Source organism: Drosophila teissieri, chromosome X, assembly GCF_016746235.2.
Source record: "Drosophila teissieri strain GT53w chromosome X, Prin_Dtei_1.1, whole genome shotgun sequence".
Taxonomy (NCBI): Eukaryota; Metazoa; Arthropoda; class Insecta; order Diptera; family Drosophilidae; genus Drosophila; species Drosophila teissieri.
The window spans coordinates 6,240,751-6,256,821 of NC_053034.1; the positions used below are offsets into that span (position 1 = coordinate 6,240,751).

A 16,071-nucleotide genomic window follows, 5' to 3' on the forward strand; every position below is an offset into this window, starting at 1 on the left:
CGCACCATATGATTTGCCGCGCGATATGGCAACACTGTCGCTGAACGAGTTGAAAGAATTGTATAATTTATTTTTGTTGTGCTTCCCTGGAGTTTCATGAATTAAATACATATTTGGAACTGACAAATACCTGCGAACAATGGCGCTCCGCATCCTGAAGACAGTTAGACAGGTGGCCCAGCCAGTGGCGGGCGCCTTGGGCGGCCAGCAAAGACAGGAGTTGATTCACACGACGCCGGCGTGCTGCGAAATCCGGAAATTGGCCCGGTTACGGGTGGTGGACAACAGCGATTTGGGAAAGAAGGCGATGGCCGAGGGACGTCCGCCGAGGTGCATTCATGTGTACAACAAACGGGGAGTCGGCTTGATCGGCGACAAGGTGCTGGTGGCCATCAAGGGCCAGATGAAGAAGGGCATCCTCGTGGGACTGAAGCAGAATCAGAAGCCCAAACAGCCCAAATTTGATAGCAACAACCTGGTGCTCATCGATGATAACGGCAGTCCGCTGGGCACCCGGATCCATGTGCCCATTCCAACGATCCTGCGCACCATCCTCAAGGAAAAGACACTGGCCAAGGGAGCCGATTACACCAAGGTCCTGGCCATCGCCAGCAGATATGTTTAGGATCCTCCGGATCACGCCATTCTGTTGCTAAATGAATAAAGTTAATCCAACTGAATCAGTTGTGTTTCTGATTGAAAATACCACGAAGTACACGGCTGTTTGTGAAGATAGGGCGGTAGCATAACTTAAAAAGAAACTTAAGACCCATTGTAAAGATAATACATAATAAAATACATAAATAATACATTATATATAGTCGTGGAAATCTGCTCTTTTTGTCCTTGGCGACGCCATCCTTAGTCTCGTCCATACTCAAACTTAAAGAATACATTTTGAACCAATAAATTCGAAATAGGTAAGGTTTAAATGTGAAAATAGGGCCAATTTAAAACGATAAACTAAGAAGTAGTAAATGATAGTATAATTAACAAATAATACCTGAATGGAATTTTCTTGATCGTGCTGCACACCTTCACTGATCCACTCCAGAAACAACACCTTCTTTTGTAGTATAAGTATAATGTGTATAATGTAATTGCGATCAGCTAGTTTAGTTTAGTTTAGTTTCAGTAGTTTTGCCTAACGTATATAAGTTATGATGCAGTTATGTACACATGGGCGTTGCAGTTTAGTTTACAGTTTGTAGTCGTTTTGTGGTAACAGAAATGCACTTTGTCAGTTCCAAGGAAAGAAGCAAGTTTCGCTTCCGGGTCGGCAGGCAACCCATCTCTCTCTCTTCCTCTCTCTCTCTCTCTCTCTGTCTCTCTCTTTCACTTTGGTGGGCAACCAAAGCCGTCCCATTCGCGAATCGCTTATGTACAGAGGGACAACGAAAGCAAAAATATATAGAAATAGGATCACTTTGATCACGCAGGATATAAGTACAGGTACAGGTCGCTGTCTAAATATTCCCAGCGCTGCCAAAGAACTGAAAGTTGTTAAAGTTCACTGGCGTTTTCGGGCTGGGCAGATACAGAAACTCATCGTTCTGCAGCTGCGATTGCGTCAAGTTCGGTTCACTGGCACTGCGATGAATTTTGGGCAAAGTGCGCAGCATATTCTCCAGCATATTGAGCAGCGGCCTAAAGAGCGGTCGATCCTTGGGCGTATACTTAATGCAGTCCTCGGCCAAGCGCTTCAATGCCTGCGGCGCATCCGAGCGCACTTGACTCATATCGGGGCGCAGCAGTCCTCGTCCCACCATAAACAGGATCTGATCCTTGTTGCTAATATGACCGTAGGGCAAACACTCCGCCAACAGTTCGTACATCACGATACCAAAGGCATAAACGTCCGATTGGAAGGAGTAGGGATTCAGCTCCTGCATACGAATCACCTCCGGAGCCATCCATAAAATACTGCCCGTGGGCTGATTGGCCTGCTTTTCACCCGACCATCGAGTTTTCGCGGTGGCCAATCCGAAGTCGCCTATCTTCACGGAGAGATCTTCGTGCAAGAAGATGTTGTTTGACTTAAGGTCTCTGAAAGATACAAAATATATAATTATCAAATGTATATTGCACCATGTTTGCACCACACACATAATACAATAAGACAGAAACGCACCTGTGAATGATGTTCTTGGCATGCAGGTAATCCATGCCCTGGGCCACCTGACGTCCGATATCGATGAGCGTGTTCAGCTTGAACTTGGTTTCGCTGACATGGACGTGCTTGTAGAGACTGCTGCCCTCGCACCACTGGGTCACAATGGCCAGAGAAGGTTTGGACACACACCCCATAAAGAGGAGGATATTGCAGTGGCGCGTCTTCTTCAGCATGGCCACCTCGTTCTTGAAAGCCTGCAACTGGGCGGGACTCGGTGTCTTCACGTTGAGTGTCTTTACGGCCACGGGGCCGTGCCAATGGGCGCGATAAACGGTTCCAAACGAGCCCGATCCGATGCGGGGCCCAATTAGAATCTCCTCCGCCAGAATATTCTGCAGGAATAGAGCATTTTTGATTATTTATGTAAATACGTGACAACACTGGCCATCTAGCTTACCCAGTTTTCCTCGGAGCTTTTGGCGTCCCTTAAAAGCAGATTCTTGTTGCTCTCATCGGCGGATCTGGCCCTGGGACGATTATGTTTTAAAGTGCTCGTGGGCGACGCTTGCGTGGAGTTGGAGTGATCTGTGCACGGATGCTGTAAGAGATGCAAGCATATGTTAAGCCAATGAAAAGGATTATAAACAGCAAATCTGCAGACTCACTGGCAAAGGAGGCCTGGCCTGCATTATCAAACTGCGCTGCACTTCGCTTGTGACCGATCGAATGTTGTTAATGCACACATTTGGCGCAGAATTGGATCGATCATCCTGGCTGATCCTTGGCGGACGACCCTGTCGATGGTTTCCAGAGGATGAAGACGGGGGCTTTGAGCTGCTGCTGCTGCCGCTGCTGCTGCACCGCCGACTGCGACTGCGGCTGCTCATGTTGAATCGGACAGCAGTGCCTCTGCCGGGGAAACCAACGCCATTATCCGGATTCTCGGCCAGCAGTAGCTGATAATAGCTATCCATGGGAAAGGGCTGGCACAGCATGGGCACTCTGTTGGCACATCTCTGATGGAATCGGAAGTTACACTGGCTGCAGTAGAACCCAGTGAACAGAAGCCGGCGACAGCCCTCGCAGAACACCAACGAGAAGAAGGTCTTCCGTATGATCTGGTGCTTGATGTGCGTCCTTATGGGGAACTTGTCCAGCAGCCTGACAAAGATCTCCTCCACATGCAGAGTGCCGATGTCCGTGTGCCAGGGTATGATATGTCTTCCGGAATGAGTTGTGCTTACTTCGCACATATCCGGCGTGAGTTGCCGGAGTTTTAGGGCCTTCATGAGGGCATCACATAATCGAACTCCTGAAATTACCTCCACTGAGGTGCGCTGTTGATTGGGCAGGTGGGCTCGCAAAAGGATCTTCGGCTGACGGGTCAAAGTTCCACATTGGCTGCCCGGCTGAGAGCCCAAGCTATCGGTTAGATCGTTGCCGTGATGGACTCGCGCCAATTGCCGTTGTTGCTGCAGGATTTGGGTTTGATTTTGATAGTGAGGTTGCTCCTTAAACCGCTCGACCAAGGAGGAGTCCTCCTGCTGCTCCTGCTGGTCCTGCGAATTCAGTCGCTCCATTAGCTCCTGCTCCTTGGCCTCCAGTTCGTGGAGCTTGGAGGTCAACTCCTGATATTCTGTGGGTAAGAATCAAGTCAAGTCGTAAGATACATACATACAAACATATGTCACATATGCAGCTATAGTGGGGTACTTTATAAATAGCTTGTGGGTGGGCGTGCGAGGGATTTCCAAGAACCCAGGCAGCGTTCGACTCACCTATTAAGTACATGGCTGGTGGCTCCTGCAGGTTGGCGAACTTGGCATTCAGGGCGTCGATATTCTCGCGGGTCACATGCTTGACCAACTGGACGTTGTGCAGCTCCTCGGCCAAAGGATCGTATAGATCGCTGTCGCCTTCGGTGGAGGACTCGCTGGACATGGTGTTGCTTTATCCTATATACTATGGTATATGATATGCTGCTGTGACTGTGACCATGACCCCGAAAACGAAGAAGCCTTGACTTCTTGAAGGAAAAACTCCTGCGCTTGCGTTTTAGTGGAGTTTTAATGGGTGAGCCACCCACATCCACATCCACTTCTGTGGGCGGAGGGCAGCATGTCGTCCTTGACTTTTAATCACCTTTCTGTTTTTTTTCGTGTGCTCCTTCTCCGATGCTGAGGGCTGCAATATTCCGGCTTCTCACCGATTTCTCGCTTGTATCCTTTCCAACCTTTTTTCAGTGCACCCACACACTTGCTGGCGCACGCACACACTCGCACTCACTCACACACACACACACGCACACACACAAGGTGCTCGTATGTACGGTATGTATGTATAATGAAGGTCAGTGTGTGCAGAAGCAGCTGAACTTGAGGATTTTCCAAAGGAGCTGCCAATCATCCGATAACTCCCAGACCAGCCGGCACCGTCGTTGGCTGCCCAGCAATCGCAATTGTTTCGCCACTAAGCTGGCCGCTCTTTATCTCACAGTGGTTATAACAATTTATTTACTTTCCGCGAGTTTTACTACATTTCGACTTTTTGTTTAATCGTTATCAGGAGGCGTGATTCGGCTAGGTCAATCGATAAACGATAACGAGTATCAGGTGCTCAGCGACAGGAGGTTTGTGTCGCAGCTAAGTGTTTATTTGTCTTCAGCTTTTTGCTTTTTGGCTTAGTTATAATTCCGATTATACGGCGGCAACAGTTTAATTAGTTTCTGGCGTGAACTTATAAGATATTGATCATATCTATAATATATACAGAAGAAGGCGGTGGAGTAAAAAGAAATATCGCTGCTGACACCGCAATGTGTTCGAACCAAGTGGCAGCCCTGACAATGGCAACTGGTGCCAGCAAATCGCCAATAGATGGCGCTCCTTGGCGCAAAATTTGAATTAAAGGTCACTTGTGGTCGCTGGAATTATCACAATAAGATTGTGCCTATTACATCAAGATAGGTGATGGATTTCTGAATTGCTGTGTTGGCTTGGCTGTTGAGTTGAGTTCCCCAGAAGCTTTGATGATCCCCGATAGAGAAATCAACAGATGCGAGCAACAACTAATTCAGAATAATAATAATAATTGTAAATTGTAAAATAGCGGCCACGTGGGAGGAAATCGAACAGATTGCAAGATTGAATGATTAAATGATTGGAACCGGGTCACTCCGATACCCTTGTGCTCCTTCTTTCCCCGTGAAACGGCAAGACTCACGGAGGATCACCATAGAACTCTAATCGCAAGCAAATCAGCTTTAATTGTTATTGCGACTATTTGTAAAATTGTTTACAATCTGAATTCGCATAATTATATAAAATATGCATGGCAAACAGTGCGTTTCGAAATGACAAGATCATGGCAGCAGATAGCAACCAAGTATTGTTTTCACCCAGCTAATATGTATCGCATTGTCGCCAGAATTGATGTCAGTGTATACTCGTAGATTCTTTTCAATTATGCTATATATTATATATTTATTTATACATATGTACATATGTATTTCACGTTTCGCTTTTTGGTCAATGATTAATTGATGAAAATGATTGAAATGCGGTTAATGATTTATTTTGAAATCGCACTCCTAATCACACACTTGCGTGCAAACATAATATGTATATAGTAAATATATATATATATGTATGTATATAAATAGACGGTGTAGTAAGTCTGGCATATAGTAAACTCGATTCTGTTTACAAGTCGGGACCACGCGTCGTATAAGTGATTCGCCCGCTGGCTTCTGTTTCACGGGAAATGGAAAAGCTCGGGTGAAAGTTCATCGGAACGCACCATTTTTGATGGGTGCAAAGTCCCTGTGTTCCCGCCACTTTCGGGTTGCGGGGAGTGGATGGGGGTTTTCAAGGTCACCAGCCGGCCAGACGGATGGTAGACGTCGCCCCAACTCCCCGATTTCCGACTCCAGATGGCCGACCCCCGCAGATTACGAATACGACGACGGTTACGAAGTCAGAGAGTCCGGGAGTCCGGGAAAAACAGATTAGAGATGGGATTTGTGGGTCAGTGGTTCCTATTTCATTGACGGATGAACTGAAATCGAGCCAACCTTGAAGTGCCGCGTAAACAAACAGTTTCAGCCTATACTCGGTAGTGCCTTCCATCGATTTCGATTCCCTAGACTTGCGAATTTTGAATTCCTCAAAGGATGCTATCGCTTTCGATTCGATGTTGCTACTTGTCCGCGAATTCGGATAAATGCCCTACCTCGTGATTTGACTCATTATTTAGTTGGGTGTCCACAGCCTCACGTTGAGTGCGCTCAGTTTATAAATTTAGAAATTTATGAACTTTATGGACTGAGACTGAGACTGAATTAAGGAAATCACTTGAAGACCCTAGTTGATTGTCCACTTTCGGTGTTGGCCGAGTTCAAGGTCCCCTTTGCGTTCACGGCGTTTCGGTGGGTTCAAATCGAAAGTTCAGCACTCCTTGAACCACAGAACCAGAGAGTTCTGTGTGCCATGCGTTGACCTTGAGGCCGCCCGGCCGCCCAGCCGCCCAGCCGCCAGCCGATTGCAGTTCATTGGCAGCTGGCTGCTGGCAAAAACCACCCGCCCAACCAGAACTACACCCAACAAATGTGTGTCTATGCCCGCTGGTGGCTGCCACTCGCGATTGTTGCTCTTCGCTCTTCATCCCAAACAACCAAACAACCAAACAACCAAACACCCAAACACCCGCCTTTCCGCCCACTCCACCACCCACTTTGCCACCCACCACCCACAGCATCAGCCAACACCGCAGCATGCGTTTGTTGTTGCTTTTTTTGGGGTCGTCGGCGACAGTTTATTGACATCGGGCGATAATTTCGTGAGCTGTTTTTTGCCACCCAGCACCCCAATGCGAAAATGCAAAAATGAGGAAAAAATAATAACAGATTCTTGAATATTTAAGTGCGAATTGAAATGGACATCAAATATGCAAAGGTGTGTTGCCAAGTTACGCAGGGCAAGTTTGTAACTCAGCTCCTTGCGGATACAAGTTTTCATTATTCATTTATGAATCATTTATTAATAGCTTTAAATTACGCAGTCTCAGTAAGCGAAGTGGTAACTTTTCCTGACTATGCAATTCTTTAAAAGGGAAATTAGTTGAATTCTCTTCATCAACAATGCATTGTAGATCATTACTGGAGTTTGGCGAAACATTGTGAAATCGTTGGGAAATGTGGCTTTGCATTTTACGGAGGAACTCTCCATTGATGGATTTCGCATTAGAGCCAGTTCGATGGAACTTAAGCAGCAGCAGCTTCATTGCAAAGTTCAGTTCGCTAGAATGGGCTTTGAATTGTTATTATTTATTTGCACTTGTTTCTCTTGCCCGTTGTATACTACGATTGCCACAGACTGTTGTCGCCGATGTCTAGGCTTTTGGTATCAACAACAAACCTCCTCCACGCTTCTGGGTCAATAATCTGCGTCTGAGCAACAGCTTCGTGCTGCGATCTGCGAACTGGGAGCTGGGAGCTATAGATTCGCGATGTCTTGGCGTTGACGCCCGATCGCAGATGTCAATCAATGGAGATCCAATTTTAGCACAAGTAAACAATATTCGCTGCCGCGTGGGAAGTGCGGGATTGGGGGTTGGGGGTTGGGGTGCTGCTTGTAGTGGGAGGCGCCCCCACTTGCGGCTTATCTGCACCACTGGCTAGAGGAAAAAACCAAGGGGCCGCTCTTCTACTCTTCTGCTACTGTCGCCGCAGCTCACTCTGGAGATTGGTTTATCCAAAGTACCGGTCGCTCACCTGCCAATAACGTAGTACTATTACCCATCGAATGGCTGAGTTGATCGCAATGCCCCTTTGGTAGTCGTGATTCACCAGCGGGTTTTCCAAGCCCAAACAACCGCATCCTGCCCATTCGAAGCGTTGACCCTGACGTGGCATGCCGCCATCCGTGTGGATCTGCCCACCTTGGACTCTGCCCCGCTCTCTACATTGCGTATTGCGTATTGCTCGCCGATCTCTGATCCTCCAATCCCGTGCATCGAATCCAGCCCACAGCAGCCCACAGCAGCCCACAGCAGCCCGCCCATTTTCCATCGCCGCCCTCGCTAGTCGCTCCCCAAAACAACAGATGGCAGGCCTACACACGGAGAAAATCCAGGGCCCAAGTTTGGCAGCAGCAGAAATGTTGAATGTTTGTGCACTCCCATGCTTGCTCAAAGGACCAAAGGATTGAAATCGTCTATGATTGTTGGCAAACTTATGTATGTAGATACATATTTCTCTCAGTGTGTGCCAGTCTTGGCTTATCTACGGCGATGACTTAGCACACTGGGCCTCCTTCCCTATCACTTCGCGCCGTCTCTTTCTCGCCTTACTCATCTCTCTCGCTCTCTCTCTCTGTCTCTTTCTCTCTCTCTCTCTCTGTCTCTCTCTTTCTCCACCGCCCTGTTGTTGTTTTCGCCGTCGGAGTGCTAAGAGTAATGCTAAAAATAGGGATCTTTTATTTTGAATTGAAACTAGATCACGACGAATTCACGTTGGCGTTGTTTACGGCTTTTTCCCTGATAGACGGGCGTTCCCAACGTACCGCCCCCCTGCCGCCCGCCGCCCACTGACCTGTACCGCCCCCTTTTGGGCTGCCCCATCGGCTTCCGTTCTTCATCTTCATCTTCGTGCTGTTGAAGCGGCAGTCGCAGTCGCAGTCGCAGTTCCAGCAACAAAAACATCAACAAGCTTATCGCCGAATCATTATCTGCAAGCCAAGCCAAACCAAGCCCAAGACCCCGCATACAGGGTATATTCGGTCGTATATAGGGTACTCCCAGTACCCTACCCGGTACACCTAATGGCCACATTATTGAATATCAATCGATGGCTATCTGCCAGTGGGAAACCCTCCCTTGCAGTTTTCTCAAATCGTAATCAGCAACAACAATCAGCGTTTTGGCCAAATGTCAATTATTTGTGGCAAGGGTTGTGGCAATACATACATATGTACATACATATGTATGTATGTGTGTAGTTTGGAGCCATCTAAGCGAGTGAACTTTGTCGCTTTGACGAAGCGGTAGCGTTAATAGGGAAAATGAAAATCAACAAGTGCCTACATACATGCATATATACAAACATACATATATGGAGCGTGGACTGGTTGCTGCTTTTCCACTGATGGATTCACTCTATTTATTGTTGTTGTGCTTGGTTGTTGCTGTGTGCACTTGCCACACACACACACGCGGATACACGCGGCGCTTGTGTGTACTTTGTTCAAAGGCGATCTTATTAATATGATTATTCCATTGTACGGTTATACAGTCCGACATTCCTAACCCGAACTGTGGTCTATATTTTGGAGCCCCGTTTCCTCGGTTCCCCCATTTCCCCCATTTCCCGATTCCCCGAATCGGCGACATTCCGACATCTGACTCACTGACCAATGACCAATGTGAGTGATATTGTGTTATGTTAATCGCGGTCCCTAAATGTCAACAACCCAAAACATTTCGCCATTCTAGCGAAAACAGGAACAGGCTGATAGTGCCGATAGTGCTGATACATATTTATGTGCATATTTGAACTCTGACCGAAGTGCCAGCTACTCCACGTGTGCTTACTCCTGTCCAGTCGAAGGTGAGGCAATTCCAGTTTGGATTTGGAGCAGTGGGCAGAAAAGTGGGGAGCAAAGCAGTGGGATTGTGGGTATTACTTTGGAGAAGCGATCTGGAGTGCTGCCCGTACATCTTGACCCACAAAAGTTCGGCGTACTGACGTTGGCCTGTATTAATGCTCTCAAACACGCAAACACTCGCACACTCACACACCCGCACACTCACACACCCGCACACTCACACACCCGCAAACACTCGGCCCCACGGTGACCCAAAGTTGATTGAATGTGTCATGGCCGGCAAATTGTTTAATTTTAAGCATTTGTTTGCGCTTACAGTGCCTCTTTTTTGTTGTTATTGTGTTTTCCTTTTCGCAAGACACTGGACTTTGCTTCCAGTGGGCGCCGTCTCGCTCGCACTTCCACCTGCAGTCCACGTGCTGCGCATTCGCTGCATCTCGCCCTCCCACTCGCACGCGCGTAAAGTGAGGCTTCGTTTGGCGCTGGCGTCGCGGCAACGGTTCTTTTCCAATTCGGCTGTGAAACAACGAAGAACGTTCGTCCGAGCGAGCGAAGAATTCGCCAAGAGTGAAAAGCGTGCAAAGCGTGAAAAGCGGAAGAAAGTCGGTGCGAAGAACGCTCTTCCTTCCTTCCTTTCAAAAAACAACGAGCGAGCAGAGTTCGTGGAGATTCGACGCCTGGAAGTGCGAGGAACGTTCTTCCCGAGCGAGAAGAGTTCGGAGTGCAGTGGAAGTGCGGCTGGAAGTGCAAGAAAGTGGAGGAAGAAAGTGGCAAGGGCGGGAGGTGGCGATAAGACACCCACCATCTAATTATAGACCCCACTGGTGGTCTAAAAATAAACAAGCGCAAACAACAGCAAACAATTGGAGAGCGTTTCGAACAGCTGTTGCATTCGGACTCGAATTCGGATTCCTATTCGGATTCGGATTCGTATTCGGACTCGTATTCGGATTCGGATTCTACTCTCTCCCGGAGAAAGAGATAGCGCTAAGGACGTGCAGAGAGCGCCCGCCCAGCGGCACTTGAGCGCACAGTGGGAGCGAAAGAGACAGACACAGGGACAGAGACAGAGGCTGTGGCAGAGGCAGTGGCAGTGGCAGTGGCAAGAGGAAGAAGGGGGAGATCGCGGCGGCAGATAGGAATACGAGATACTCCGAAGAAAACGGCAGCTTTACGTTCCAGCAGCCAAGCGGCCAGCTTCCAAAAGCGTTTCCAATTCCAAGCCAGTCGCAACGTCAGCGGAATACCGCTACAATTCGCATACTCCGTCGACTGCCCTCTCACTCACACACACACTCACTCACTCACTCACTCACCCACTCACTCACTGACTCACTCACTCCTTCTCCTGCGGCCCGTGACATATACCCGCACTCTTCTGTTCCTGCCACAATACTTCACGCGATGCAACAACAACTGGCGGACGCAGCAGCAGCAGAAAACGCAGCAGCCGCAACAGCAGTCGAAAACGCAGCAGCCGCAGCAGAAGTTAACAACCACTTGCTCGATTTTCCACACTCCGATCGCCAAACGATTTCCAAAGGACATTGAAAGATCTTCAATCGCCAAACTCACGGATACTTGTCAATTCGCCAATATTTTTTTTTTTTTTGCACGTAAAAACGCCCAGAAACCTTGAAACCCAAACGAATCCCACCAGAAAACCAACAAACCAAAAAGAAAAACCAGAAAACCAGAAAAGATAGTTAACCCTTATTTTTAGTCGCATTGTTTTGTTTTTTTCGTCAATTGATTGTGATTTTGAAACTGTGTGATCGCAAAAGAAAATCTGCAAATTAGCAAAAAAGAAAGTTCCTTAAGCAAGTGATAATCCGATAGAAACTCTGAAGAAAGCAAAGGAAAGGAAGCCGAAACCGAAACCGAAGATAACAGAGACACAAAAGACACGAAACTAAACTGAAAGTAGCACCCACTTTATAAGCACTATATACAACCCACGAAATCAAACTAAACCAAAACCAAAACCAAAACCAAACCCAAATACCATAAGCTAAGCACCCTAGTCATTCGTTATCGAGGACTACTGAGGAAACTGATTGAAACACTGCACACACAAGGATCGAACGGCATGCAAACGTAAGTTGATTTGATGGCAAATGGTTTCGATTGCATTTCTATGGTAGGAAAGTATCTAAAGGATATCAGGGGTACCAGGGAATCGAGGGATCAGATGGATTGATTAAGTTATCTAGAAACATGTTCAAAGTTAGGACAGAATATCACGCTTGTTTTTCCAATCGATGGGCAAGAGACTTTCAGGGAAAAACAAGAACATAACGCATTTTACATGAAAGCCCCGAAGATCTATTGTTAAATCAAAGTGTAGCCCTTCAAGGATGTAAGAAGTGTAAGTGGTAGCACACAAGCTCCTTGAACCATCCATCCAATCGCTAGATTGACACAAAGACAGCCTTAACCTCTTCACGATTTCACGATTCCATGATTCCACGATTCTTATCACGATAGAAACAAAACGCGAGCCGGGATCGCTTCGCTTCTTTCCAAGGAAATGAAAACAAACAAACAAACAAACAAGCCAACCAACCAAAAATCAGCCAAGTGGTGTGCGACATTTACATATGTACATACATCTATTTATATATATTTACTATTTACTATTTATATATATGTTCATACTCGTACTCGTATATCGCTGTGAAAACGAAAGCGACAGAAGTGGAAAAACGGAAAAACATTGAACCACATACTATATATAGAGTGTGGTTGCAAACCGAGTTTCCAAAGGAGAGTCATAAAAGCAAACAATAACAGAAACACAAGCCACATGGGGCATATGACCCCCCTCCCCCTCCCCCTCTCGCTGCCCAACCCCAACCCCCTCCATTCGAGTCACTTCGAGTCTCTGATTGTGTATAAAAAGAACTCATGTTCCAAATGATAAGTGGCGGGGAGCCCAGCAAGGCGGCAAATCGGTGGGGTATTTTTAAACACTGAAGTTTATGTAAATATATTTCCTGGCCAGAGCCCAGACACAAACAATAACAGAATCGAAACGAAACGAAACGAATCGAATCGAATGGAATCAAATCGAATGGAATGGAAAATACAATAATATTTGAGCGCCGATGCTGATAAGGGAGCCAACCAAGAGACCCCAAGACGCGTGTGCGAGGCGGAAGAGGGTGGGGAGCTGTGGGGCATCAGGCTCCTTGGTTCCGAGGAGCTGTGTCCTTTGGAGGCGTACTATAGCCTCAGGTTTTGGGGTTTGGAGAAAAGCGAAAAGGAGTAGCTATCCATCATACGCACAGTAGATTTCAATCTAACAATCTGTTCTTGCAATTCTTGCAGATGATTCCCGAAGTGGCGACCACCAAAGTCCTGCTAGTCCTCACCACCGTGCTCGCTGTGGCGACGCTGATCAGCAGTTGGGTGCCACAGGTGGCGGCTGGTCCACTTCCACCAGCGGATTACGAGCAGAAACGCATGATGTGCTCCAATGGCCTCAGCGAAGTGATACAGAGGATATGCGTGGGCGGCACAGTGGCACTCGGCGATAATTTTCGTAAGTCAATACCCCCTCGAACCTCAGCCCTCAACCTTTGACCTTTGATACGCTAACCTCTAACCTCTATGAATCTCCGCAGCCAACAGTTTTGGGAAGCGCAGGAAGCGCGATATGCCGAGTGTGACCGATTTGTGCTGCAAACCGGGTGGCTGCAGCTACAGGGATCTGCTGAATTACTGCAAAGGATGATGTAGCATCTGAGCTCCATCTACGACCCACACCCGCCCCCCCCCCACACCCCACACCACCCCAACTGCAAGCCACTCTACACCACTCCACATCATTCGTAACCCCTAAGATATGAAGCGCAAGCAGCAGTCTTCCCTAGAGTATACTAAGTATATATTACTAATTTAACTATACACTAACTCAATTCTGTACAATAAAAGAAATTCGTAATGAGCGCGAATCGCCTAAATGTAGTAAGTACTACTAGTTAGTTAGTTAGTTAGAATGGATTCAAAACTAGCAGGCATGCACAACGCAGTTCCTCATTTTGCGCTCCAATTTTGGGCATTCTCCAAGACGAACCCATTCACCCCCTTCATTAGACGCCTCCATTGTGGGCGAAATCTATTCAGAGTGAGATTGACACTCTGAAGTGGTTGCCATGGCTTTGAGTTAGGGCTTTGGGCCTTCGAGTTTGGGTCATTCAGCAAGCACACACCCTTCGCATGGCGAATGGCGAATGGTGAATGGCCATTGGCCACCCCATTTCAATTGAAAACTTTCGCAAAGGACACTCGCAAGCGGGATATGGGGTCAAATGGTGATGAGATGACTGCAAATTAGATTACAAACGCTGACGATGATGATTTTAATGATGGTGCAAATCAGCCACACATGCCAGTGAGTATCCCTTAACCCCCTTAACCCCCTTAGTCCCCTTAACCCCCTTCATGGCTCCCTTAACCCCCTTCATGGCTCCCTTAACCCCATTTCAGCTGGAAATCTCCATGGAGACAAGTGCTCGTCTTGCTCGCCCAGGAAAAGAAAAATCGAATAGGATGAAAGTAGGTTTGAACTCGACATCCTTGCTCCGATTTTAGAGAAGTTTAAATTTAGTAAAAAAAAGGTACAAATGTTTATTGATTTGCAATTTCATAATGACAAATGCAGCCCTCGCATTTCACAGTAAATAATTTGGATAATAGCTGGGACAATTTGTACACAACCGGTTTCAAGGCTGTTCGGTTATTCAGATCAGTACGAGTCCCGTGTGTAAAAGAGTAAGACCTTCAATTTCGACTAATTTGTATCCATTTTGAAATGGGCCACAAGTCCTTCAACGCCTCACGTAGAATCTGCGGTAGTAGAGGGCTCGGCTGATGAAGCCATTTTGGGGGGGCGCCGTCTTGGTTGTTTCGATACTTGGAATCGTTGGATCGCCCAGCTGAGAGTCCCTGATATCACTACTTTTGGAATTGGACTTTGAGGCTTTAGTGGCATTGGACGATGGCAGGGGCAGGGGTAATGGCTTCTTGATGCTCAGCTTGGGATATGATTTCTGAGGGTTTCTCGACTTGTAAATTGAATGCGAATTCTTCAGTGGCCACCATAGCTGGGTGAAACACATAGACGGATCAGCACTCACCTGAATCCTGGACAGAACCCAACTGGCTTTATCTACTAAGGGAGAGTTCCAGCGCAGAACTCTGCCAACGTCACGGAGTTGACCGACCCACTGATGTATTTTAGCCTTGGCCATCGAATCGGATCTCGAACAAAACTGAAAAAAGCGGAAGAAAACGGTGTAGCGCCGTGCAATTTGGATATAGATATACGTTGTGAAAAATAGATGTATGTTTGTACTAGGACTGGGTTGTGTGCTCTGGGTGCGAACGGAAATATAACTGAGCTAGAGCTACTGCTCAGTTGGCAGTTGGGTTTGCCTACTTCATGGACTACTTGATTGCAGCATTGCGAATTGAAATTAACGTTCTAGGGGAATATTCTGTGAGGGAATTCAGATAGTTGCTCAACCGGAAGCGGTATAAGTATGTGTTTATATTTGGGCAAGTACCTCGATATTTGAAAGTTATAACTCATGGCTTATAGCACATGGAAACGGAAGCGGACAAGGACTCTCCACACAGCGGACACGCAACGGACAATGTGGGTCGCCGGAGGTGGATGACAACGTCTGGAAATCAAGAGGGCCTGAAATGGGCGGGGAGGATGGGATGCCCAGGAAGGATAAACGACACCAGACAAACTTCGCCGGGCTTAGGTCTGGAGTTCCATCCCCATCCCCATTCCCATTCCCATCTCCATGCCCATCTCTCGACATTGATGGAGCGAAGCCATGGAACATTAGCTAAATCTTACAGAAATTTCGCACAACGAGGCGAAAACGGAGGGTGCGGGGCCCCTGGGCTTCGACTTCCCAGCCAGCCCATTCCACTCCACTCCGTTCGCCCCTTGACGGGGTTGCAAAGGAAAACATAGCTCAAAGGGTCGTCATGCACCGGGAAAAACTCGCAGCAGCAGCCACCGCACGAGAAAAACTGCTCGTAGTTTTCACAACAAGTAAATAGTTAGGCAAATGAAGTTCTAGCTGAACAACTAAGCGCTTAAATGCCACTAAAACAGCGCTTTTTTCTGAAATGCTATCCTGGCAATCAGGATAATCAGCGTTGATACATTTTCTCTATCTGCAGGGATGCGATGGCTGGGTGAATGGGTAGTGTCAACAGAAGTCGTACAGGGACACGTTCAACCCCAGAAGTACAGGAAAATGCCAGTCGGCCCGGCAAGAGTTGCGAACTTTGGTTGAGTCCTGTGTCCTGTGTTCTGTGTCCTGTGTGTGC

General features: G+C 47.4%; 4 protein-coding genes across 5 annotated transcripts; 2 read left to right on the top strand and 2 right to left on the bottom strand.

Moving 5' to 3' along the window:
* The first annotated feature begins 22 nt into the window (after positions 1–22).
* Positions 23–816, top strand: LOC122624488 (39S ribosomal protein L14, mitochondrial). The gene has a single exon (XM_043804071.1). The coding sequence runs from the start codon at positions 140–142 to the stop codon at positions 623–625; it is 486 nt and encodes a 161-aa protein (XP_043660006.1). The 5' UTR covers positions 23–139; the 3' UTR covers positions 626–816.
* A 248-nt stretch (positions 817–1,064) lies between these two features.
* LOC122623316 (raf homolog serine/threonine-protein kinase Raf) lies at positions 1,065–4,987 on the bottom strand. The gene is made up of 5 exons (XM_043802396.1): positions 3,892–4,987; positions 2,779–3,749; positions 2,571–2,711; positions 2,132–2,505; positions 1,065–2,046 (listed from the first exon to the last, which is right to left on the bottom strand). Exons 1-5 carry the CDS (start codon positions 4,052–4,054, stop codon positions 1,467–1,469), a joined length of 2,229 nt encoding a protein of 742 aa, XP_043658331.1. The 5' UTR covers positions 4,055–4,987; the 3' UTR covers positions 1,065–1,466.
* A 5,221-nt stretch (positions 4,988–10,208) lies between these two features.
* LOC122623304 (probable insulin-like peptide 6) lies at positions 10,209–13,664 on the top strand. Of its 2 annotated transcripts, none has more exons than XM_043802378.1 (3): positions 10,209–11,811; positions 13,045–13,258; positions 13,341–13,664. In XM_043802378.1, exons 2-3 carry the CDS (start codon positions 13,045–13,047, stop codon positions 13,448–13,450), a joined length of 324 nt encoding a protein of 107 aa, XP_043658313.1. In that variant the 5' UTR covers positions 10,209–11,811; the 3' UTR covers positions 13,451–13,664. The 2 variants fall into 2 exon arrangements, with proteins under 2 accessions (XP_043658313.1, XP_043658314.1); XM_043802379.1 differs by lacking the exon at positions 10,209–11,811 and adding an exon at positions 12,684–12,981.
* Positions 13,665–14,321: 657 nt separating this feature from the next.
* Positions 14,322–15,114, bottom strand: LOC122624624. The gene is made up of 2 exons (XM_043804278.1): positions 14,856–15,114; positions 14,322–14,768 (listed from the first exon to the last, which is right to left on the bottom strand). The coding sequence occupies exons 1-2, from the start codon at positions 14,967–14,969 to the stop codon at positions 14,547–14,549; spliced, it is 336 nt and encodes a 111-aa protein (XP_043660213.1). The 5' UTR covers positions 14,970–15,114; the 3' UTR covers positions 14,322–14,546.
* Positions 15,115–16,071: the final 957 nt, after the last annotated feature.